Source organism: Pecten maximus, chromosome 18 (assembly GCF_902652985.1).
Source record: "Pecten maximus chromosome 18, xPecMax1.1, whole genome shotgun sequence".
NCBI lineage: Eukaryota > Metazoa > Mollusca > Bivalvia > Pectinida > Pectinidae > Pecten > Pecten maximus.
This window is the reverse complement of record NC_047032.1, coordinates 32547959-32574019: the sequence shown is the minus strand read 5'-3', so window position 1 is coordinate 32574019 and position 26061 is coordinate 32547959. Positions and strand designations below refer to the sequence as shown.

Here is a 26061-nt window from a genome sequence, read left to right as displayed (position 1 = left end):
CATTGCGATAAAAATAATACGTTACCTTTTCGTAGAATTCGAGATAAACAACAATTCCTCATTGTGATGTTTTTTAGTGCAGATATCTGCAAACGACTGGTTGTAACTAAACTGAGTTTATATGTAATAGATTTATCCTCGGAGCCACGAGAGTCATCCGTACAAGACGATAATTTCTGACCAGGTATTGCTTTACCTGTATATAGAAATATCCCGGTGACTGCTGGCAGGTAGGTCAAACAGATGTTAAGTTAGAAGAGAGTAACAAAACTATGTTTTGTATCAATGTACAGGGTATAGGACAATCTAAGTAGGTGTCGGAGATTGACGGACCAGTATAAGTAGGTGTCGGAGATTGATGGACCAGTATGAGTAGGTGTCGGAGATTGATGGACCAGTATAAGTAGGTGTCGGAGATTGATGGACCAGTATAAGTAGGTGTCGGAGATTGATGGACCAGTATTTGTTTGGTATTCCTACTGTAACATAAACAAGGTACATATCATATAATTATAATACATTTCCTCAGACAAAATCGATATTTGTGACAGAGAAAAAAACAGGTCATATTTTCTCCGTTGTTAAAACGTCCCAATCCTTGTGTCGTTCATAAAGAGGTCAGGTTTGCATTCTGTGCTTTGTTAATCTATTTCGTTTGTTTTGTTGTTAGGGATTCGACGTCCTCACAGGTCACATGAGGATGGATGTCAAGGAGACACCAACAGCCAGTGTCATATGAGGATGGATGTCAAGGAGACACCAACAGCCATTGTCATGTGATGATGGATGTCAAGGAGACACCAACAGCCAGTGTCATATGAGGATGGATGTCAAGGAGACACCAACAGCCATTATCATGTGATGATGGATGTCAAGGAGACACCAACAGCCAGTGTCATATGAGGATGGACGTCAAGGAGACACCAACAGCCAGTGTCATATGAGGATGGATGTCAAGGAGACACCAACAGCCAGTGTCATATGAGGATGGATGTCAAGGAGACCCCAACAGCCAGTGTCATATGAGGATGGATGTCAAGGAGACACCAACAGCCAGTGTCATATGAGGATGGATGTCAAGGAGACACCAACAGCCAGTGTCATATGAGGATGGATGTCACGGAGACACCAACAGCCAGTGTCATATGAGGATGGATGTCAAGGAGACACCAACAGCCAGTGTCATATGAGGATGGATGTCACGGAGACACCAACAGCCAGTGTCATAAGAGGATGGATGTCAAGGAGACACCAACAGCCATTATCATGTGATGATGGATGTCAAGGAGACACCAACAGCCAGTGTCATATGAGGATGGACGTCAAGGAGACACCAACAGCCAGTGTCATATGAGGATGGATGTCAAGGAGACACCAACAGCCAGTATCACATGAGGATGGATGTCAAGGAGACCCCAACAGCCAGTGTCATATGAGGATGGATGTCAAGGAGACACCAACAGCCAGTGTCATATGAGGATGGATGTCAAAGAGACACCAACAGCCAGTGTCATATGAGGATGGATGTCACGGAGACACCAACAGCCAGTGTCATATGAGGATGGATGTCAAGGAGACACCAACAGCCAGTGTCATATGAGGATGGATGTCACGGAGACACCAACAGCCAGTGTCATATGAGGATGGATGCCAAGGAGACACCAACAGCCAGTGTCATATGAGGATGGATGTCATCGAGACACCAACAGCCAGTGTCATATGAGGATGGATGTCAAGGAGACACCAACAGCCAGTGTCATATGAGGATGGATGTCATCGAGACACCAACAGCCAGTGTCATATGAGGATGGATGTCAAGGAGACACCAACAGCCAGTGTCACATGAGGATGGATGTCAAGGAGACACCTTAAGCCAGTGTCATATGAGGATGGATGTCAATGAGACACCAACAGCCAGTGTCATATGAGGATGGATGTCAAGGAGACACCAACAGCCAGTGTCATATGAGGATGGATGTCAAGGAGACACCAACAGCTAGTGTCATATGAGGATGGATGTCAAGGAGACACCAACAGCCAGTGTCATATGAGGATGGGTGTCAATGAGACACCAACAGCCAGTGTCATATGATGATGGATGTCAAGGAGACACCAACAGCCATTGTCATATGATGATGGATGTCAAGGAGAGACCTTAAGCCAGTTTCACATGAGGATGGATGTCAAGGAGACACCAACAGCCAGTGTCATATGAGGATGGATGTCATCGCGACACCAACAGCCAGTGTCATATGAGGATGGATGTCAAGCAGACACCTACACGAGTATCCCATGTCGTTATGGTTTTAGTGTACCTACACGAGTAACCTATATCGTTATGGTTTTAGTGTACCTACACGGGTAACCCATGTCGTCATGGTTTTGGTGTACCTACACGGGTAACCTATATCGTTATGGTTTTAGTGTACCTACACGAGTTACCCATGTCGTTATGGTTTTAGTGTACCTACACGAGTAACCTATATCGTTATGGTTTTAGTGTACCTACACGAGTAACCTATATCGTTATGGTTGTAGTGTACCTACACGAGTAACCCACGTCGTTATGGTTTTAGTGTACCTACACGAGTAACCTATATCGTTATGGTTGTAGTGTACCTACACGAGTAACCCACGTCGTTATGGTTTTAGTGTACCTACACGAGTAACCTATATCGTTATGGTTTTAGTGTACCTACACGAGTAACCTATATCGTTATGGTTGTAGTGTACCTACACGAGTAACCCACGTCGTTATGGTTTTAGTGTACCTACACGAGTAACCTATATCGTTATGGTTGTAGTGTACCTACACGGGTAACCTATATCGTTATGGTTGTAGTGTACCTACACGAGTAACCCATGTCGTTATGGTTTTAGTGTACCTACACGGGTAACCTATATCGTTATGGTTGTAGTGTACCTACACGAGTAACCCATGTCGTTATGGTTGTAGTGTACCTACACGAGTAACCCATGTCGTTATGGTTGTAGTGTACCTACACGAGTAACCCATGTCGTTATGGTTTTAGTGTACCTACACGAGTAACCTATATCGTTATGGTTTTAGTGTACCTACACGAGTAACCTATATCGTTATGGTTGTAGTGTACCTACACGAGTAACCTATATCGTTATGGTTTTAGTGTACCTACACGAGTAACCTATATCGTTATGGTTTTAGTGTACCTACACGAGTAACCTATATCGTTATGGTTTAGTGTACCTACACGAGTAACCTATATCGTTATGGTTTTAGTGTACCTACACGAGTAACCCATGTCGTTATGGTTTTAGTGTACCTACACGAGTAACCCATGTCGTTATGGTTGTAGTGTACCTACACGAGTAACCTATATCGTTATGGTTTTAGTGTACCTACACGAGTAACCCATATCGTTATGGTTGTAGTGTACCTACACGAGTAACCTATATCGTTATGGTTTTAGTGTACCTACACGAGTAACCCATATCGTTATGGTTTTAGTGTACCTACACGAGTAACCCATGTCGTTATGGTTTTAGTGTACCTACACGAGTAACCCATGTCGTTATGGTTGTAGTGTACCTACACGAGTAACCCATGTCGTTATGGTTGTAGTGTACCTACACGAGTAACCCATATCGTTATGGTTTTAGTGTACCTACACGAGTAACCTATATCGTTATGGTTTTAGTGTACCTACACGAGTAACCCATGTCGTTATGGTTTTAGTGTACCTACACGAGTAACCCATGTCGTTATGGTTTTAGTGTACCTACACGAGTAACCCATTTCGTTATGGTTGTAGTGTACCTACACGAGTAACCCTATATCGTTATGGTTTTAGTGTACCTACACGAGTAACCTATATCGTTATGGTTTTAGTGTACCTACACGGGTAACCCATGTCGTTATGGTTTTAGTGTACCTACACGAGTAACCCATGTCGTTATGGTTTTAGTGTACCTACACGAGTAACCCATATCGTTATGGTTGTAGTGTACCTACACGGGTAGCCCATATCGTTATGGTTGTAGTGTACCTACACGAGTAACCTATATCGTTATGGTTTTAGTGTACCTACACGAGTAACCTATATCGTTATGGTTGTAGTGTACCTACACGAGTAACCCATGTCGTTATGGTTGTAGTGTACCTACACGAGTAACCTATATCGTTATGGTTTTAGTGTACCTACACGAGTAACCCATGTCGTTATGGTTTTAGTGTACCTACACGAGTAACCTATATCGTTATGGTTTTAGTGTACCTACACGAGTAACCTATATCGTTATGGTTGTAGTGTACCTACACGAGTAACCCATGTCGTTATGGTTGTAGTGTACCTACACGAGTAACCTATATCGTTATGGTTTTAGTGTACCTACACGAGTAACCCATGTCGTCATGGTTTTAGTGTACCTACACGAGTAACCCATGTCGTTATGGTTGTAGTGTACCTACACGAGTAACCTATATCGTTATGGTTTTAGTGTACCTACACGAGTAACCTATATCGTTATGGTTTTAGTGTACCTACACGAGTAACCCATATCGTTATGGTTTTAGTGTACCTACACGAGTAACCCATATCGTTATGGTTTTAGTGTACCTACACGAGTAACCCATGTCGTTATGGTTGTAGTGTACCTACACGAGTAACCCGTGTCGTTATGGTTTTAGTGTACCTACACGAGTAACCCATATCGTTATGGTTTTAGTGTACCTACACGGGTAACCCATGTCGGTATGGTTTTAGTGTACCTACACGAGTAACCCGTGTCGTTATGGTTTTAGTGTACCTACACGAGTAACCCATGTCGTTATGGTTGTAGTGTACCTACACGAGTAACCTATATCGTTATGGTTTTAGTGTACCTACACGAGTAACCCATGTCGTCATGGTTTTAGTGTACCTACACGAGTAACCTATATCGTTATGGTGTAGTATGTATACTAGGGCTATTTGTGGTATCAATACACGAAGGTTTCGGTATTTGTTAGTATTAGCAATGCTATATATAAAGGCGAAATATATAGCATTGCTAATACGAGCGGAGACATTAATTATTATAATTAATGTAGTTGCAACACAATTGTCATAGGTACTTTGCTAGGTATAGAAAACACTTAGAACTTAACGATTAGACATGAAATCTCTTTCAAAGGAAATATGTTTGAAATCGTTGTCACCTTTTGACAGGACGACATTTATTGCGAAATGTCCGAATGGATATCCAACGATCCGTTCAACACCAAATCCAGGCTAAAGTTAAACCAATGCGCGAAAAATGGCTGGTATTTTTAACAATAAGAAATAACGAAAAAACGTGTGATATTTTAATAATTTTGCGACATATCCACATTTAAAAATTGATATATAATAATCCAAACCGTTTTTAATTCGTGGGTTTATAATGACACGAAGTATAGAAATACTCTACGTCAGTGGTATGGTAAGCTTGAAAATTAAATGCAGGTTTGTAGTTACAAAAAATAATCCACAGTGTAAATAAATAGTTTTATAAGCAATGAACTGTTACCAGATGCTGTTATACAGTCGATATGATTACAATGTCTCTGTCACCCAAATTGTATTCACATCGACTGTAACAACTCGGATACTTGGTAATATCTTCTCACTTATTCATCGCCTTATCAACCATGGCATGCTGGCATGTCATCATTTCGATGTCGCAATGACATCACTTAAATAAATAGCCAAAAACCGAGATAACGTATTACGGGTCTCCCTATGTAGACCAATACAACTTTCTGCAGTGTGCAATCTTGATTTAGAATTACAGTAAACAAATTCCCTGTACATAATAAAAGCTTTCTTTACACTAGCATTAGTAACCCAATCTTGATTTATTGGTATGGCTGTTGGCCACTATAGCAAATTCCAGACCACAGTCGGTCAGTCGTTGGAAACAAATCCATTCTAGGTCTTTAAGTTTATTCTTTTGGAGTTTAAACATCAAACGACATTCCAGTGATAAGAAGTAATTTATTCGAGATAAGAAGTATTTTGTTCGAGATAGTCACACTTTACTATTCGATGGATGAACAGATTAACATTCTGTATTTTTATAAAGTCTCTGCTTGGATAAATATCTCGAATTCCTGATTAAGTGCGTTATGTAAGAATAATTACGGAATTCTCTCCTGACAGTTATGTCTACTTTTTATATATGCGGTCTATATACGGAGACTCTCCTGAATGATTCTGTTGATTTCCAATCATGCCTTCCGCTTCCGGTTGTGACTTGATATCTGGTAGAGTGATCTCCCGTACTCCAATCAGTCTTCCTCCGGGCGAGAAAGAAGACCACACATTGTAAACAAAGCACGATGAGAGCACATATGATTTGGAACGTTGTCCGTTTAACACGGAAGTCCTCTATGTCATATTTTGCACACGCCCCTTGGTTCTTACAGCTTGAACTCCAAACCCTGCAGCTTGAGTCGACGATTCTGCCAAATACCATCGGCGCTGGCATCCAGCCTATTTAGAAGAGGTTGAAAGAAACATCCATTTAAAATCTTCGTTATACAATATTGGACTGTTTAACCGATTGGATTTTATTTCCAAATGAGAGTCCCCCTTAAAACGTTTTACGTCTTGATGTAACTTCTGGTTTCACTTATTAAACCTTTTCTATACAAAAGCCTGCACTTAAATTGCAAAAATGTGTACCTCTTAGATCTAAAAGGTTGGTTACTTGTTCCCCGGTAAGGCTTAGTATTTCCATTTACAGGGGTATTACCATGCGTAGAAATTACACGTGTTAACGAAAAGTAAGAAAGACCAATATATTCTAATCTAAATCTGAATCGAGATGAAGGGGCCATAGGAGGGGATTCACCTCGGACAAAAACAACACCAGACTGCTGTGATACTTATAGTATGATAAATACATCTTATCACCACTGTTTTATTCATGTGTTAATGAAGATTTAATCTCAATGTTTGTCATATTATAATTAATTTAGAAATCTGATCATTTATTAAAATAATTGGTGAACTTACCGAGTATAGAATGTAAGAATGATGCAAGTCCTAGAGCCAGAGGCTTGTTTTTATCACTAACACATCTGAAAGTTAAGTTAAGAGAAAGTTCAAGGTGAGCTTTCGGAAATATTTGCTTTCCAAATCGAGCAAATTTATACAAATGCCTTGACAACGATTTATTCCTGAGTTGGGACATCAGTACAGTATAACGTCCTCATCACTGTAATACTACAGACAGTATAGGTGTCAACGTCATAACTCACTGATCATAATGTTAGAGTTAGATCATGTATTATAATACTACAGACAGTATAGGTCTCTCAACGTCATAACTCACTGACCATAATGTTAGAGATCATGTATTATAATACTACAGACAGTATAGGTCTCTCAACGTCATAACTCACTGACCATAATGTTAGAGATCATGTATTATAATACTACAGACAGTATAGGTGTCAACGTCATAACTCACTGATCATAATGTTAGAGTTAGATCATGTATTATAATACTACAGACAGTATAAGTCTCTCAACGTCATAACTCACTGATCATAATGTTAGAGATCATGTATTATAATACTACAGACAGTATAGGTCTCAACGTCATAACTCACTGATCATAATGTTAGAGATCATGTATTATAATACTACAGACAGTATAGGTCTCTCAACGTCATAACTCACTGATCATAATGTTAGAGACCATGTAATATAATACTACAGACAGTATAAGTCTCTCAACGTCATAACTCACTGATAATAATGTTAGCGATCATGTATTATAATACTACAGACAGTATAGGTCTCTCAACGTCATAACTCACTGATCATCATGTTAGAGATCATGTATTATAATACTACAGACAGTATAAGTCTCAACGTCATAACGGACTGATCCTAATGTTAGAGATCATGTATTATAATACTACAGACAGTATAAGTCTCTCAACGTCATAACTCACTGATCATAATGTTAGAGATCATGTATTATAATACTACAGACAGTATAGGTCTCTCAACGTCATAACTTACTGATCATAATGTTAGAGATCATGTATTATAATACTACAGACAGTATAAGTCTCTCAACGTCATAACTCACTGATCATAATGTTAGAGTTAGATCATGTATTATAATACTACAGACAGTATAAGTCTCTCAACGTCATAACTCACTGATCATCATGTTAGAGATCATGTATTATAATACTACAGACAGTATAGGTCTCAACGTCATAACTGACTGATCATAATGCTGTAGATCATGTATTATAATACTACAGACAGTATAAGTCTCTCAACGTCATAACTGACTGATCATCATGTTAGAGATCATGTATTATAATACTACAGACAGTATAAGTCTCTCAACGTCATAACTCACTGATCATAATGTTGGAGATCATGTATTATAATACTACAGACAGTATAAGTCTCTCAACGTCATAACTCACTGATCATAATGTTAGAGTTAGATCATGTATTATAATACTACAGACAGTATAAGTCTCTCAACGTCATAAATCACTGATCATAATGTTAGAGATCATGTATTATAATACTACAGACAGTATAAGTCTCAACGTCATAACTCACTGATCATAATGTTAGAGTTAGATCATGTATTATAATACTACAGACAGTATAAGTCTCTCAACGTCATAACTCACTGATCATAATGTTAGAGTTAGGTCATGTATTATAATACTACAGACAGTATAGGTCTCTCAACGTCATAACTCACTGATCATAATGTTAGAGATCATGTATTATAATACTACAGACAGTATAAGTCTCAACGTCATAACTCACTGATCATAATGTTAGAGTTAGATCATGTATTATAATACTACAGACAGTATAAGTCTCTCAACGTCATAACTCACTGATCATAATGTTAGAGTTAGATCATGTATTATAATACTACAGACAGTATAAGTCTCAACGTCATAACTCACTGATCATAATGTTAGAGATCATGTATTATTATACTACAGACAGTATCAGTCTCTCAACGTTCTTAACTCACTGATCATAATGTTAGAGATCATGTATTTCAGTGTGGAATGCTGCGACATGCAAACAAATTATAAAGCATTTTTGTGAATTTTTAGATTCTGTTACAGTACATATGTATTTCAATTTCTATCTGAAATATGCAATGTATAATCAATCATACAAATATGTAACTGCGAAAAGAAACACAATCTACAGTATTATGTAGTATTCTTTGTAATATAGTTTGGATAAGTTTCAACAGATATTCAACAGAGTTATTCAGCCATATAACAACACATAGAACACCATCTTCTACATTTCGTCGTTATTCCTCGTATTCACCTCAAACCATGTTTAATGTATACTCTTACCGGTTACTACTGTCAGTTGTAGAGAAAATCATCTGTTTAATTTACAAGGGAAGTTAAATTTGCGGTTAAATATCTAATGAATATCATTTCCATATTTCTATATTAATTCAAGGTTTACCTTATCAAAAATATAAACCCAGGCATTATACCGATGCAGCCAACGAATGATCCAATGAAAGTCATTGTTACAAATCCGTACATGTTTCCAGTGTTGCAGTCAGAAGGACATAATCCAGGATTGGCTGTTGCATTACCTCCCACGCATGCGCAGCCTGTGTAAATCTAAAATATGAAATAAGCGAATGAAAATCGGGGAAAGAAATTGCGGATTTTGTTAGTGAGTTGTGCATTATTCTTTTACTGCAGGACACTACTAAATTTAATGATTTTGGTGATGAGGAATAATGAGTTTGGTGGTGAGTAGTCAGTGTAATGGTTAGGAGTAGTGAGTTTGGTGATGAGGAGAAGTGAGTTTGATGGTTAGGAGTGATGCGTTCGGAGGTGAAGTGTAGTGAATTCGCTGATTGAAGAAGTGAGTTTGGTGGTGAGGAGTAGTGAGTTTGGTGATGAGGAGAAGTGAGTTTGATGGTTAGGAGTGATGCGTTCGGAGGTGAAGTGTAGTGAATTCGCTGATTGAAGAAGTGAGTTTGGAGGTGAGGAGTAGTGAGTTTGGTGGTGAGGAGTAGTGAGTTTGGAGGTGAGGAGTAGTGAGTTTGGTGAGAGTTTGGAGGTGAGGAGTAGTGAATTCACTGGTGGAAGAGTTTGGAGGTGAGGAGTAGTGAGTTTGGTGGTCAGAAGTAGGAGTTCGGACATGCATTTCTGCGTGATGTTGTTTTGAATTTATTAAAATTTGATTCCCTAGAAATAAGATAAATGTCAGAAAGCATATAAACTCGCCAGTTTTTCTCTACCAGTACATGCGGCTTGACAAGGCGAAAAGTAGTTCTGACCGTCCGACCCACACAGCGGAAAATAATCCATGACGTCACAGCGGCACTGGGTAGAACAACTGTTATTTGTATCCCTGCAAAAAAGTAAGTTCAATGCCCGAATTTATTTATCATTTCCTAAGCATTACTTAATATTTACATGTACTGCAATTGGTGCACGGCTCTTATGTCTTCTCAGAATTCTCGTTTTCCTGGCTTTTTGTTCTGTTCTGGGTTTTTTTTAACATTTTGTCAAAACAATCAGGCAATGACGAGGCCTTGAAAGACGAAACAGAACAATACTATCACTGATGAGTCTTCGAAGGACAAAATGGGACAAATATTATCATTGACGAGACCTAAAAGATCATACAGGACAAATATCATCACTGACGTGTCCTAGAAGGACCAAACAGGCCAAATTATATCACTTACGAGTCCTAGAAGTACCAATCAGGCCAAATGATATCACTAACGAGTCCTAGAAGGACCAAACAGGACAACTATCATCACTGACGAGTCCTAGAAGTACCAAACAGGCTAAATAATATCAGTGACGAGTCCTTGAAGGACCAAGCAGGCCAAGTTATATCACTTACGAGTCCTAGAAGTACCAAGCAGGCCAAATTATATCACTTACGAGTCCTAGAAGGACCAAACAGGACAAAAATCGTCACTGACGAGTCCTAGAAGGACCAATCAGGCCAAATTATATCACTTACGAGTCCTAGAATTACCAAGCAGCCTAAATGATATCACTGACGAGTCCTAGAAGGACCAATCAGGCCCAATGATATGACTTACGAGTCCTAGAAGGACCAAACAGAACAAATATCATCACTGACGAGTCCTAGAAGGACCAAGCAGGACAAATATCATCACTGACGAGTCCTAGAAGGACCAAGCAGGCTAAATAATATCACTGACGAGTCCTAGAAGGACCAAGCAGGACAAATATCATCACTGACAAGTCCTAGAAGGACCAAGCAGGCTAAATAATATCACTGACGAGTCCTAGAAGGACCAAGCAGGACAAATATCATCACTTACGAGTCCTAGAAGGACCAAACAGGACAAATATCATCACTGACGAGACCTAGAAGATCAAACAGGACAAAAATCATCACTGACGAGTCCTCGAAGTACCAAGCAGGCTAAATAATATCACTTACGAGTCCTAGAAGGACCAAGCAGGACAAATATCATCACTGACGAGTCCTAGAAGATCAAACAGGACAAAAATCATCACTGACGAGTCCTAGAAGTACCAAGCAGGCTAAATAATATCACTTACGAGTCCTAGAAGGACCAAACAGGACAAATATCATCACTGACGAGTCCTAGAAGATCAAACAGGACAAAAATCATCACTGACGAGTCCTCGAAGTACCAAGCAGGCTAAATAATATCACTTACGAGTCCTAGAAGGACCAAGCAGGACAAATATCATCACTGACGAGTCCTAGAAGGACCAAGCAGGCTAAATAATATCACTGACGAGTCCTAGAAGGACCAAGCAGGACAAATATCATCACTGACGAGTCCTAGAAGTACCATGCAGGCTAAATAATATCACTTACGAGTCCTAGAAGGACCAAGCAGGACAAATATCATCACTGACGAGTCCTAGAAGATCAAACAGGACAAAAATCATCACTGACGAGTCCTCGAAGTACCAAGCAGGCTAAATAATATCACTTACGAGTCCTAGAAGGACCAAGCAGGACAAATATCATCACTGACGAGTCCTAGAAGATCAAACAGGACAAATATCATCACTGACAAGTCCTCGAAGTACCAAGCAGGCTAAATAATATCACTTACGAGTCCTAGAAGGACCAAGCAGGACAAATATTATCATTGACGAGACCTAGAAGATCATACAGGACAAATATCATCACTGACGAGTCCTAGAAGACCAAACAGGTCAAATAATACCTACAATGACGTGTACCAAAATACAAGTCAGCTGTTCACTTCATTTACATATTGTTTGTTTCGATCAATAGGAAAATACAATCTATTGCCAATGTCTTCTTTGTAAAAGAGTCAAAAATAGACAATTCATAGTTGAAAATATAAGTTCTGGAATTATTGAAACATTGCATTATCATTATAATCATTAATAAAAGCGAAATAATTTTTAATCTTATTCTTCAGACAAAAACATAAGATTACAGAAGATTTCATTTTTACAACAGAATGCACGTAACGGTAAGTTCTAATACAAGGAATATAAATGACATTTAGTTGCTAATATCACACATAATATACACATAATATCACACATAACATCACACATAATATCACACATAATATTACACATAATATCACACATAATATCACACATAATATTACACATTATATCACACATAATATTACACATAATATCACACATAATATCACACATAATATCACACATAATGTTACACATAATATTACACATAATATCACACATAATATCACACATAATATTACACATAATATTACACATAATATCACACATAATATTACACATAATATCACACATAATATTACACATAATATCACACATAATGTTACACATAATATTACACATAATATCACACATAATATTACACATAATATTACACATAATATCACACATAATATCACACATAATATTACACATAATATCACACATAATGTTACACATAATATTACACATGATATTACACATAATATCACACATAATATTACACATAATATCACACATAATGTTACACATAATATCACACATAATATCTCATAAAATTAATATCAATCAACTAAACCTGACTACTACACTTAAGGTACGAATCATCTCATCAGGCATGAAACTCACGTACATCCGGGCATTGTAGTTTACGATCCGTGGATTGGAACAGCCGAGAAAATAGAACGTAAAAATAGTGATCACAAAAACAAACTTCGTCAACATCAGACACTTTAGGCAGGTCAAAGGTGGAAACTTGAACTTTGACACCATGAATCCACCAATCAGAGTGCCGAACCCACCGGCCAAAATTCCAAGTGATCCTGCATAACAAATCAATATATGTTGCAATTCTTTTTCGTAATGTAAGGTATTTATTTTAAATGTTTTGCCAAATTATTTTGTTTTCATGATCGAATACCGTTCTGATTTGAAAAGACCAATGTTCCCTCTTCACGTTACCCCATATGAACGGTTTTTCTATAGGAATGAATTCCTTATACATTTCTCAGGATATAATTAGATTTTTGTCTATTTATCGATAGATGCAACCGGGCGTTAGGAAAATACTTCGGGTTGAGTATAATAGCAGTACTGCTTGTAGAAAGAGAGAAAATGTTTGCAAGTCTTGCTTGAATATGTTCCTAAACAACGTCAACGGGAAGTTGATGAGAAACGTAAGCTTGTATTACACTGATATAGATTCAGCTCAGGTAAAATTAAAAGAGAGTGATAAGATTTTTTTCAGCAAAGTCTTATAAAAAAAAATGAACGAAAAAAGAATGCACTTACCCATTATTATATTGGCAAGCCAAACCGGAAGTGAAAACTGAGTTTCCAGATATTTCGGTGTAAATGATACAAAGGCTGAAACTGCAAATATGTCTATACATCCACAGAGCACGAGCAACATGTAGACAGGGTTCCGTATAAGTTGGTAGAGACCTCGCACAAAATCTGGAACAAAGAACTTACTGAATGACAGCCAGCAAACAAAGAAGCTAACTGTATGATAGCCAGCAAACAAAGAACTTACTGAATGATAGCCAGCAAACAAAGAACTTACTGAACGATAGCCAGCAAACAAAGAACTTACTGAATCATAGCCAGCAAACAAAGAACTTACTGAATCATAGCCAGCAAACAAAGAACTTACTGAATGATAGCCAGCAAAAAAAGAAGCTAACTGTATGATAGCCAGCAAACAAAGAACTTACTGAATGATAGCCAGCAAACAAAGAACTTACTGAATGATAGCCAGCAAACAAAGAAGCTAACTGTATGATAGCCAGCAAACAAAGAACTTACTGAATGATAGCCAGCAAACAAAGAACTTACTGAATGATAGCCAGCAAACAAAGAACTTACTGAATCATAGCCAGCAAACAAAGAAGCTAACTGTATGATAGCCAGCAAACAAAGAACTTACTGAATGATAGCCAGCAAACAAAGAACTTACTGAATGATAGCCAGCAAACAAAGAACTTACTGAATGATAGCCAGCAAACAAAGAACTTACTGAATGATAGCCAGCAAACAAAGAACTTACTGAATGATAGCCAGCAAACAAAGAAGCTAACTGTATGATAGCCAGCAAACAAAGAACTTACTGAATGATAGCCAGCAAACAAAGAACTTACTGAATGATAGCCAGCAAACAAAGAACTTACTGAATGATAGCCAGCAAACAAAGAACTTACTGAATGATAGCAAGGAAACAAAGAACTTACTGAATGATAGCCAGGAAACAAAGACACGTCAATACTAATGGATAGCCAGCAAACAAAGACACGTCAATACTAATGGATAGCCAGCAAATAAAAACACGTCAATACTAATGGATAGAGAGCAAACAAAGACACGTCAATACTAATGGATAGACAGCAAACAAAGACACTTTATTACTGAAGGATAGCCAGCGAACAAAAGCACAATAATCAATCAAATTCGTAGAATTTATAAAATTCCAAAAATGACATTTTTTGTTAATCAAGGGGACATAACTCCGACAAATAACGTCCGCAAAAACTCGCGATCGAACTTGGCCGGGCTATTAAAGCATTTAATGTTTTTTTCAAAGTTTCAAGAAAATCCAATAGTATTTGTTGCTGTTATTGCACGAAAAAGAAGCGTGTAAGACAAACGGACAGACAAACGGACGGACGGACGGACGGACGGACGGACAGACATACAAACCCAAATTAATATCCCCTGTCGGTGAAAGCCGAGGAAAAAACAAATTTGAAATCTTCACACACCATATTGTACTTCAAAATTACTAATGCTTCAAGGTGGTGTTTTATTATGGTGTTGGAATGACTAAAGCTTGAGACAGAGCCTGTTTTATTATCAATGGTAATCGACCAGTGGATACATGCTTCGTTCCACAATGCCTCACACTTTCGGCCGTTTGCCTCTGTGAGTTACAGGTAGGGTGTAGGTTATGTCTCCTGGTCGGGACAGACCAGTCTGATATAGAAGTAACTACTCTTGTTTATGTCTCCTGGTCGGGACAGACCAGTCTGATACAGAAGTAGCTACTCCTGTTTAAGTCTCCTGGTCGGGACAGACCAGTCTGATACAGAAGTAGGTACTCCTGTTTATGTCTCCTGGTCGGGACAGACCAGTCTGACACAGCAGTAGGTACTCCTGTTTAAGTCTCCTGGTCGGGACAGACCAGTCTGATACAGAAGTAGGTACTCCTGTTTATGTCTCCTGGTCGGGACAGACCAGTCTGACACAGAAGTAACTACTCCTGTGTATGTCTCCTGGTCGGGACAGACCAGTCTGATACAGAAGTAGGTACTTCTGTTGATGTCTCCTGGTCGGGACAGACCAGTCTGATACAGAAGTAGCTACTCCTGTTTATGTCTCCTGGTCGGGACAGACCAGTCTGATAGAGAAGTAGGTAATCCTGTTTATGTCTCCTTGTCGGGACAGACCAGTCTGATACAGAAGTAACTACTCCTGTTTATGTCTCCTGGTCAGGACAGACCAGTCTGACACAGTAGTAACTACTCCTGTGTATGTCTCCTGGTCGGGACAGACCAGTCTGATACAGAAGTAGGTACTCCTGTTGATGTCTCCTGGTCGGGACAGACCAGTCTGACACAGAAGTAGGTACTCCTGTTTATGTCTCCTGGTCGGGACAGACCAGTCTGATACAGAAATAGGTACTCCTGTTTAAATCTCCTGGTCGGGACAGACCAGTCTGCTACAGAAGTAGGTACTCCTGTTTAAGTCTCCTGGTCGGGACAGACAAGTCTGATACAGAAGTAACTACTCCTGTTTATGTCTCATGGTCGGGACAGACCAGTCTGATACAGAAGTAGCTACTCCTGTTTATGTCTCCTGGTCGGGACAGACCAGTCTGATACAGAAGTAGCTACTCCTGTTTATGTCTCCTGGTCAGGACAGACCAGTCTGATACAGAAGTAGCTACTCCTGTTTATGTCTCCTGGTCGGGACAGACCAGTCTGACACAGAAGTAACTACTCCTGTTTATGTCTCCTGGTCGGGACAGACCAGTCTGATACAGAAGTAGGTACTCCTGTTTATGTCTCCTGGTCGGGACAGACCAGTCTGATACAGAAGTAGCTACTCCTGTTTATGTCTCCTGGTCGGGACAGACCAGTCTGACACAGAAGTAGGTACTCCTGTTTAAATCTCCTGGTCGGGACAGACCAGTCTGATACAGAAGTAGGTGCTCCTGTTTAAATCTCCTGGTCGGGACAGACCAGTCTGATACAGAGGTAGGTACTCTTGTTTATGTCTCCTGGTCGGGACAGACCAGTCTGATACAGAAGTAGGTGCTCCTGTTTAAATCTCCTGGTCGGGACAGACCAGTAGTATACAGAGGTAGGTACTCTTGTTTATGTCTCCTGGTCGGGACAGACCAGTCTGATACAGAAGTAGGTACTCCTGTTGATGTCTCCTGGTCGGGACAGACCAGTCTGACACAGAGGTAGGTACTCCTGTTTATGTCTCCTGGTCGGGACAGACCAGTCTAATACAGAAGTAGGTACTCCTGTTTAAATCTCCTGGTCGGGACAGACTAGTCTGATACAGAGGTAGGTACTCTTGTTTATGTCTCCTGGTCGGGACATACCTGTCTGATACAGAAGTAGGTGCTCCTGTTTATGTCTCCTGGTCGGGACAGACCTGTCTGACACAGTAGTAACTACTCCTGTTTATGTCTCCTGGTCGGGACAGACCAGTCTGACACAGAAGTAGGTACTCCTGTTTAAATCTCCTGGTCGGGACAGACCAGTCTGACACAGAAGTAGCTACTCCTGTTTAAGTCTCCTGGTCGGGACAGACCAGTCTGATACAGAAGTAGGTACCCCTGTTTATGTCTCCTGGTCGGGACAGACCAGTCTGATACAGAAGTAGGTACTCCTGTTTATGTCTCCTGGTCGGGACAGACCAGTCTGACACAGTAGTAACTACTCCTGTTTATGTCTCCTGGTCGGGACAGACCAGTCTAATACAGAAGTAGGTGCTCCTGTTTATGTCTCCTGGTCGGGACAGACCAGTCTGACACAGAAGTAGGTACTCCTGTTGATGTCTCCTGGTCGGGACAGACCAGTCTGACACAGAAGTAGGTACTCCTGTTTATGTCTCCTGGTCGGGACAGACCAGTCTGACACAGAAGTAGGTACTCCTGTTTATGTCTCCTGGTCGGGACAGACCTGTCTGACACAGAAGTAGGTACTCCTGTTTATGTCTCCAGGTCGGGACAGACCAGTCTAATACAGAAGTAGTGCTCTGTTTATGTCTCCTGGTCGGGACAGACCAGTATGATACAGAAGTAAACTATCCCTGTTTATGTCTCCTGGTCGGGACAGACCAGTCTGATACAGAAGTAACTACTCCTGTTTATGTCTCCTGGTCGGGACAGACCTGTCTGATACAGAAGTAGGTACTCCTGTTTATGTCTCCTGGTCGGGACAGACCAGTCTGACACAGTTGTAACTACTCCTGTTTATGTCTCCTGGTCGGGACAGACCAGTCTGATACAGAAGTAGGTACTGCTGTTTATGTCTCCTGGTCGGGACAGACCAGTCTGACACAGTAGTAACTACTCCTGTTTATGTCTCCTGGTCGGGACAGACCAGTCTGATACAGAAGTAGGTACTCCTGTTTATGTCTCCTGGTCGGGACAGACCTGTCTGATACAGAAGTAGGTGCTCCTGTTTATGTCTCCTGGTCGGGACAGACCAGTATGATACAGAAGTAACTACTCCTGTTTATGTCTCCTGGTCGGGACAGACCTGTCTGATACAGAAGTAGCTACTCCTGTTTATGTCTCCTGGTCGGGACAGACCAGTCTGACAAAGTAGTAACTACTCCTGTTTATGTCTCCTGGTCGGGACAGACCTGTCTGATACAGAAGTAGGTACTCCTGTTTATGTCTCCTGGTCGGGACAGACCAGTCTGACACAGAGGTAGGTACTCTTGTTTATGTCTCCTGGTCGGGACAGACCTGTCTGATACAGAAGTAGGTACTCCTGTTGATGTCTCCTGGTCGGGACAGACCAGTCTGACACAGAAGTAGGTACTCCTGTTTATGTCTCCTGGTCGGGACAGACCAGTCTGACACAGAAGTAGGTACTCCTGTTTATGTCTCCTGGTCGGGACAGACCAGTCTGATACAGAAGTAGGTACTCCTGTTTATGTCTCCTGGTCGGGACAGACCTGTCTGACACAGAAGTAGGTACTCCTGTTTATGTCTCCTGGTCGGGACAGACCAGTCTAATACAGAAGTAGGTGCTCCTGTTTATGTCTCCTGGTCGGGACAGACTAGTCTGATACAGAAGTAACTACTCCTGTTTATGTCTCCTGGTCGGGACAGACCTGTCTGATACAGAAGTAGGTGCTCCTGTTTATGTCTCCTGGTCGGGACAGACCAGTCTGACACAGAAGTAGGTACTCCTGTTTATGTCTCTTGGTCGGGACAGACCTGTCTGACACAGAAGTAGGTACTCCTGTTTATGTCTCCTGGTCGGGACAGACCAGTCTAATACAGAAGTAGGTGCTCCTGTTTATGTCTCCTGGTCGGGACAGACCAGTATGATACAGAAGTAACTACTCCTGTTTATGTCTCCTGGTCGGGACAGACCTGTCTGATACAGAAGTAACTACTCCTGTTTATGTCTCCTGGTCGGGACAGACCTGTCTGATACAGAAGTAGGTACTCCTGTTTATGTCTCCTGGTCGGGACAGACCAGTCTGATACAGAAGTAACTACTCCTGTTTAAGTCTCCCGGTCGGGACAGACCTGTCTGATACAGAAGTAGGTACTTCTGTGGATGTCTCCTGGTCGGGACAGACCAGTCTGACACAGAAGTAGGTACTCCTGTTTATGTCTCCTGGTCGGGACAGACCAGTCTAATACAGAAGTAGGTGCTCCTGTTTATGTCTCCTGGTTGGGACAGACCAGTCTAATACAGAAGTAGGTACTCCTGTTTATGTCTCCTGGTCGGGACAGACCAGTCTGATACAGAAGTAACTACTCCTGTTTAAATCTCCTGGTCAGGACAGACCAGTCTGACACAGAAGTAGCTACTCCTGTTTATGTCTCCTGGTCGGTACAGACCTGTCTGATACAGAAGTAGCTACTCCTGTTTATGTCTCCTGGTCGGTACAGACCAGTCTGATACAGAAGTAGGTACTCCTGTTTATGTCTCCTGGTCGGTACAGACCAGTCTGATACAGAAGTAGCTACTCCTATTTATGTCTCCTGGTCGGGACAGACCGTCTGATACAGAAGTAGGTACTCCTGTTTAAAGCTCAGCATTTCTGGATTGGAACGACTGGTTCGTTCATATGTGATGTGACGTACCTCTATAAAATAAAAAGACAGAACGTTAAGCAATACAGTATTGATATATATAATCCAAATGAAACCTATCTAAAACAGAAATTTATCTTTAAGTAATTAATCTAAATTCACCTTTGGTTTTGAACGTCTTTTTCTTTGGTTTCGAAACACTCCGTGGTCTGAGTCTGCGCGGGAAACAAACCAGAGGAAGACCCACGAGGATAGACAGACTTCCGAACAGAAGGAATCCGAGCCACCAAGCGCCTACCCAGCGTGGATGATAGGGAGATATGGGCACATCTGTACATACAAATATCTGTTACACTACCTTATATAGTGGATGATAGGGAGATATGGGCACGTCTGTACATACACATATACTATCTTATATAGTGGATATAGGGAGATATGTGCACGTCTGTACATACAAATATACTTCCATATATAGTGGATGATAGGGAGATATGGGCACGTCTGTACATACAAATATACTACCATATATAGTGGATGATAGGGAGATATGGGCACATCTGAACATACAGATATACTGCCTTATATAGTGGATGATAGGGAGATATGGACACGTCTGTACATACAAATATATGTTACACTACCTTATATAGTGGATGATAGGGAGATATGGGCACATCTGTTCATACACATATACTACCTTATATAGTGGATATAGGGAGATATGGGCACATCTGTACATACAGATATACTACCTTATATAGTGGATATAGGGAGATATGGGCACATCTGTACATATACATATACTACCTTATATAGTGGATATAGGGAGATATGGGCACGTCTGTACATACAAATATACTACCATATATAGTGGATATAGGGAGATATGGGCACCTCTGTACATACACATATACTACCTTATATAGTGGATATTGGGAGATATGGGCACATTTGTACATACACATATACTACCTTATATAGTGGATATAGGGAGATATGGGCACGTCTGTACATACACATATACTTCCATATATAGTGGATGATAGGGAGATATGGGCACGTTTGTACATACACATATACTTCCATATATAGTGGATATAGGGAGATATGGGCACGTCTGTACATACAGATATATGTTACACTACCTTATATAGTGGATGATAGGGAAATATGGGCACATCTGTACATACAAATACACTATCTTATATAGTGGATATAGGGAGATATGGACACGTCTGTACATACAAATATCTGTTACACTACCTTATATAGTTGATATAGGGAGATATGGGCACGTCTGTACATACACATATACTACCTTATATAGTGGATGATAGGGAGATATGGGCACGTCTGTACATACACATATACTACCTTATATAGTGGATGATAGGGAGATATGGGCACATCTGTACATACAAATATCTGTTACACTACCTTATATAGTGGATGATAGGGAGATATGGGCACGTCTGTACATACAAATATCTGTTACACTACCTTATATAGTGGATGATAGGGAGATATGTGCACGTCTGTACATACAAATATCTATTACACTACCTTATATAGTGGATTAAAACAATCCTGATGGTACATGCTTACGTGCATATAACATATTTATACTGTCATACCATATAACATATTTATTCTGTCTTATCATATAACATATTTATACTGTCTTATTATATAACATAATTATACTGTCATATCATATAACATATTTATACTGTCTTATTATATAACATATTTATACTGTCTTATTATATAACATATTGATATTGTCTTATTATATAACATATTTATACTGTCTTATCATATAACATATTTATACTGTCATATCATATAACATATTTATACTGTCTTATTATATAACATATTGATACTGTCTTATTATGTAACATATTTATACTGTCTTAGCATATAACATATTTATACTGTCATATGATATAACATATTTATACTGTCATATCATATAATATATTGATACTGTCTTATTATATAACATATTTATACTGTCTAATTATATAACATATTGATACTGTCTTGTTATATAACATATATATACTGTCATACCATATAACATATTTATACTGTTATAACATATAACATATTTATACTGTCTTATCATATAACATATTTATACTGTCTTATCATATGACATATTTATACTGTCATATCATATAACATATTTATGCTGCCATATCATATAACATATTGATACTGTCATATTATATAACATATTTATACTGTCTAATTATATAACATATTTATACTGTCTAATTATATAACATATTTATACTGTCTTATTATATAACATATTTATACTGTCATATCATATAACATATTTATATTGTCTTATTATATAACATATTTATACTGTCATATTATATAACATATTTATACTGTCTTATCATATAACATATTTATACTCTCATATCATATAACATATTTATACTGTCTTATCATATAACATATTTATACTGTCATATCATATAACATATTTATACTGTTATAACATATAACATATTTATACTGTCTTATCATATAACATATTGATACTGTCTTATCATATAACATATTTATACTGTCATATCATATAACATATTTATACTGTCATATTATATAACATATTTATACTGTCTTATTATATAACATATTGATACTGTCTTATTATATAACATATTGATACTGTCATATTATATAACATATTTATACTGTCATATCATATAACATATTTATACTGTCATATTATATAACATATTTATACTGTCATATTATATAACATATTTATACTGTCATATTATATAACATATTTATACTGTCATATCATATAACATATTTATACTGTCATATCATATAACATATTGATACTGTCTTATTATATAACATATTTATTCTGTCATATTATATAACATATTTATACTGTCATATCATATAACATATTTATACTCTCATATCATATAACATATTTATACTGTCATATTATATAACATATTTATACTGTCATATTATATAACATATTTATATTGTCTTATTATATAACATATTGATACTGTCTTATTATATAACATATTTATACTGTCATATTATATAACATATTTATACTGTCATATTATATAACATATTTATACTGTCATATTATATAACATATTTATACTGTCATATCATATCACATATTTATACTGTCATATCATATAACATATTTATACTCTCATATCATATAACATATTTATACTGTCTTATTATATAACATATTTATTCTGTCATATCATATAACATATTTATACTCTCATATCATATAACATATTTATACTGTCTTATTATATAACATATTTATACTCTCATATCATATAACATATTTATACTCTCATATCATATAACATATTTATACTGTCTTATTATATAACATATTTATACTCTCATATCATATAACATATTTATACTCTCATATCATATAACATATTTATACTCTCATATCATATAACATATTTATACTCTCATATCATATAACATATTTATACTCTCATATCATTTAACATATTTATACTGTCTTATTATATAACATATTTATACTCTCATATCATATAACATATTTATACTGTCATATCATATAACATATTTATACTGTCATATTATATAACATATTTATACTGTCTTATTATATAACATATTGATACTCTCTTATTATATAACATATTGATACTGTCATATTATATAACATATTGATACTGTCATATCATATAACATATTTATACTGTCATATTATATAACATATTTATACTGTCATATTATATAACATATTTATACTGTCATATCATATAACATATTTATACTGTCATATCATATAACATATTTATTCTGTCTTATCATATAACATATTTATACTGTCTTATTATATAACATAATTATACTCTCATATCATATAACATATTTATACTGTCATATATAACAGATTTATGTCTGATTAAAATCGTATTTCGTAACGATTGCCAAAAAGAAACATACAAGATAACAAATAAAAAAACAAACAAACAAAAAAGACAAAAGCATTATGAATAAAAACGCTGTTAATGATTATTATCAGATAAAATGTTTGTTAGACAAAATAAATGGATAGTCATTTTTGAATTGCACTTCACTAAGTAATGCACCACAATGAATATAATATGACGTCATATCGTTACACCTACCTTCCAATGTGACGTAAATCCTGGTGAAGAGACCGCCAAGACCGAAGGCTATAGCTGGCCCAAATATACTCAAACAGGAAATAATACCTAGAAATAAATATAGAAAATATACTCATACAGGAAATAATACCTTGAAATAAATATAGAAAATATACTCAAACACGAAATAATACCTAGAAATAAATATAGACAATAGCTGGCCCAAATATACTTACACAGGAAAAAATACATAGATATAAATATAGAAAATATACTCAAACAGGAAATAATACCTTGAAATAAATATAGAAAATATACTCAAACACGAAATAATACCTAGAAATAAATATAGACAATAGCTGGCCCAAATATACTCATACAGGAAATAATACCTAGAAATAAATATAGAAAATATACTCATACGGGAAATAATACCTAGAAATAAATATAGACTATATCAGGCCAAAATATATTAATACAGGAAATGATACATAGAAATAAATATAGAAAATTATTACTCAAATAGGAAAATATACCAAGAAATAAGAATAGACTATACCGGACCAAATGTACTCATACAGGAAACAATTTCTGGAAATAATTATACAAAATTGTGTTAAAACTCTTTTACCCCGAAAGATCAATCTAATTTACCTAAATATAGGTCTACCTTGATTACATATCCCAATGACTAACGTATAATTAGTTCAATGACAATTTCATAAATCAATCGACAACATGTGTTACGTCCTCATCATTCTAACTTTCTACGAGAGCTACAATTCTGTCGATATTTAGTATTTATATTGTTCATCCATAGAAAAGTTTAAAATAATGATATGCATACACCAAGATCCTTATGAAATTCACCTCCGAGTCTGGATACCGGAAGTAGTTGTGACCGTCTGCTACTTACCTACGTATTGAGCTGTTTTGGTTTTTACGCCGTTATCGTCTATGAAGGTGGCAGACAGCGACGATCTGGGTGATTTACCGATGCCTTGTAGAATCAAACCAACGACCATGATGGAAAATGCAGTCTTCGTAAACCTGTTTGGTGCGCCGATTCTGCCACTCTCTGGAAAAAAATCCTCTGCACATGCATCAGATAAATTGTTTATTCCTGTTCTGTTTGCCTCACATAGCTGTTGCGATTGTCCATAAAACAATGGTAAGCTGGACAACGATTTGTTCATGGTGCGAATTTCAGATTTTTGTGATTTTATCAAAAAACTTGGACGATTTTCCTCTGAAATCGATCCGAAATAAGCTAACGAACAAATTATCGCAGCTATGCCGAAAAACATGGATGACATGCCAAGTGTTCTAGGGATATGAAGTTTTCTCGCGAAATGACTTATTATCAGCGTTGTAGTAAGAAACCCAATGTCGTTACAACTCAGAAGAACACCACTCTGATAGCTGGAAAACCCGAAATATTTCTCAAGGGTTGTCAACTGTGACGACATATACGCACTGCAGGTCGACGTCATAAGTGCTGTCATCCCGTACATGAACGTAAATCCCGCGAGATTTGAACAACAGTTTAGTCGTTTGGGTCGACAGGACGCGATTCCACACATCATAGCCGGGTCCGTGATTTGGAGAGATCTTCCAGATATATGGGGTCGATCAAGAAATGATTCCATTTTTAACATATTTCATCCAATGACGACATGTAGTTCTGAAACATGAACAACTTCGAGCATTATATAAAACTAATAAACAGGGCCTAAATCTATCCCGGTGTTTACCCTAATGTTTAACTGGCCTTATTTAATTGGTAACCGCAAAGTTTTGAATACAGTCTGAGCGATTCCTTTACTATCAAATATACTACTCATGATAATATGGACATAGTACCTGTCAGGTGCGGTTTTTAAAACCAAAAGTCAAACCTCTCTTAGTAATAAGATTTCAGTAATCGTTTGTTCTCCACGTATAAATTAATATCTTTTTATCACGTGTATATAATCCAACACACGTGTATACAATATCACGTGTGTATAACCCAACACACGTGTATACAATATCACGTGTGTATAACCCAACACACGTGTATACAATATCACGTGTATATA

The 26061-nt window shown here is 37.7% G+C and overlaps 1 protein-coding gene across 1 annotated transcript; it reads right to left on the bottom strand.

Annotated features, from left to right (window-relative positions):
* Positions 1-6386: 6386 nt before the first annotated feature.
* LOC117316372 (solute carrier organic anion transporter family member 2A1-like) lies at positions 6387-25660 on the bottom strand. The gene is made up of 9 exons (XM_033870912.1): positions 24897-25660; positions 24002-24088; positions 19968-20135; positions 13805-13969; positions 13146-13335; positions 10268-10394; positions 9489-9652; positions 7017-7081; positions 6387-6460 (listed from the first exon to the last, which is right to left on the bottom strand). Exons 1-9 carry the CDS (start codon positions 25636-25638, stop codon positions 6387-6389), a joined length of 1782 nt encoding a protein of 593 aa, XP_033726803.1. The 5' UTR covers positions 25639-25660.
* Between the last annotated feature and the right edge of the window lie 401 nt (positions 25661-26061).

What these genes read in the sequence shown, in the direction of transcription:
- LOC117316372 (XM_033870912.1), bottom strand. Translation starts at nt 25,638, where the DNA reads ATGTTAAAAATGGAATCATTTCTTGATCGACCCCATATATCTGGAAGA. An exon ending in AAAGACGTTCAAAACCAAAG is followed by an intron (nt 13,970 to 19,967) that starts GTGAATTTAGAT and finishes TCTTTGTTCCAG; the next exon opens with ATTTTGTGCGAGGTCTCTAC. An exon ending in GGGTTTATATTTTTGATAAG is followed by an intron (nt 7,082 to 9,488) that starts GTAAACCTTGAA and finishes CTTAACTTTCAG; the next exon opens with ATGTGTTAGTGATAAAAACA.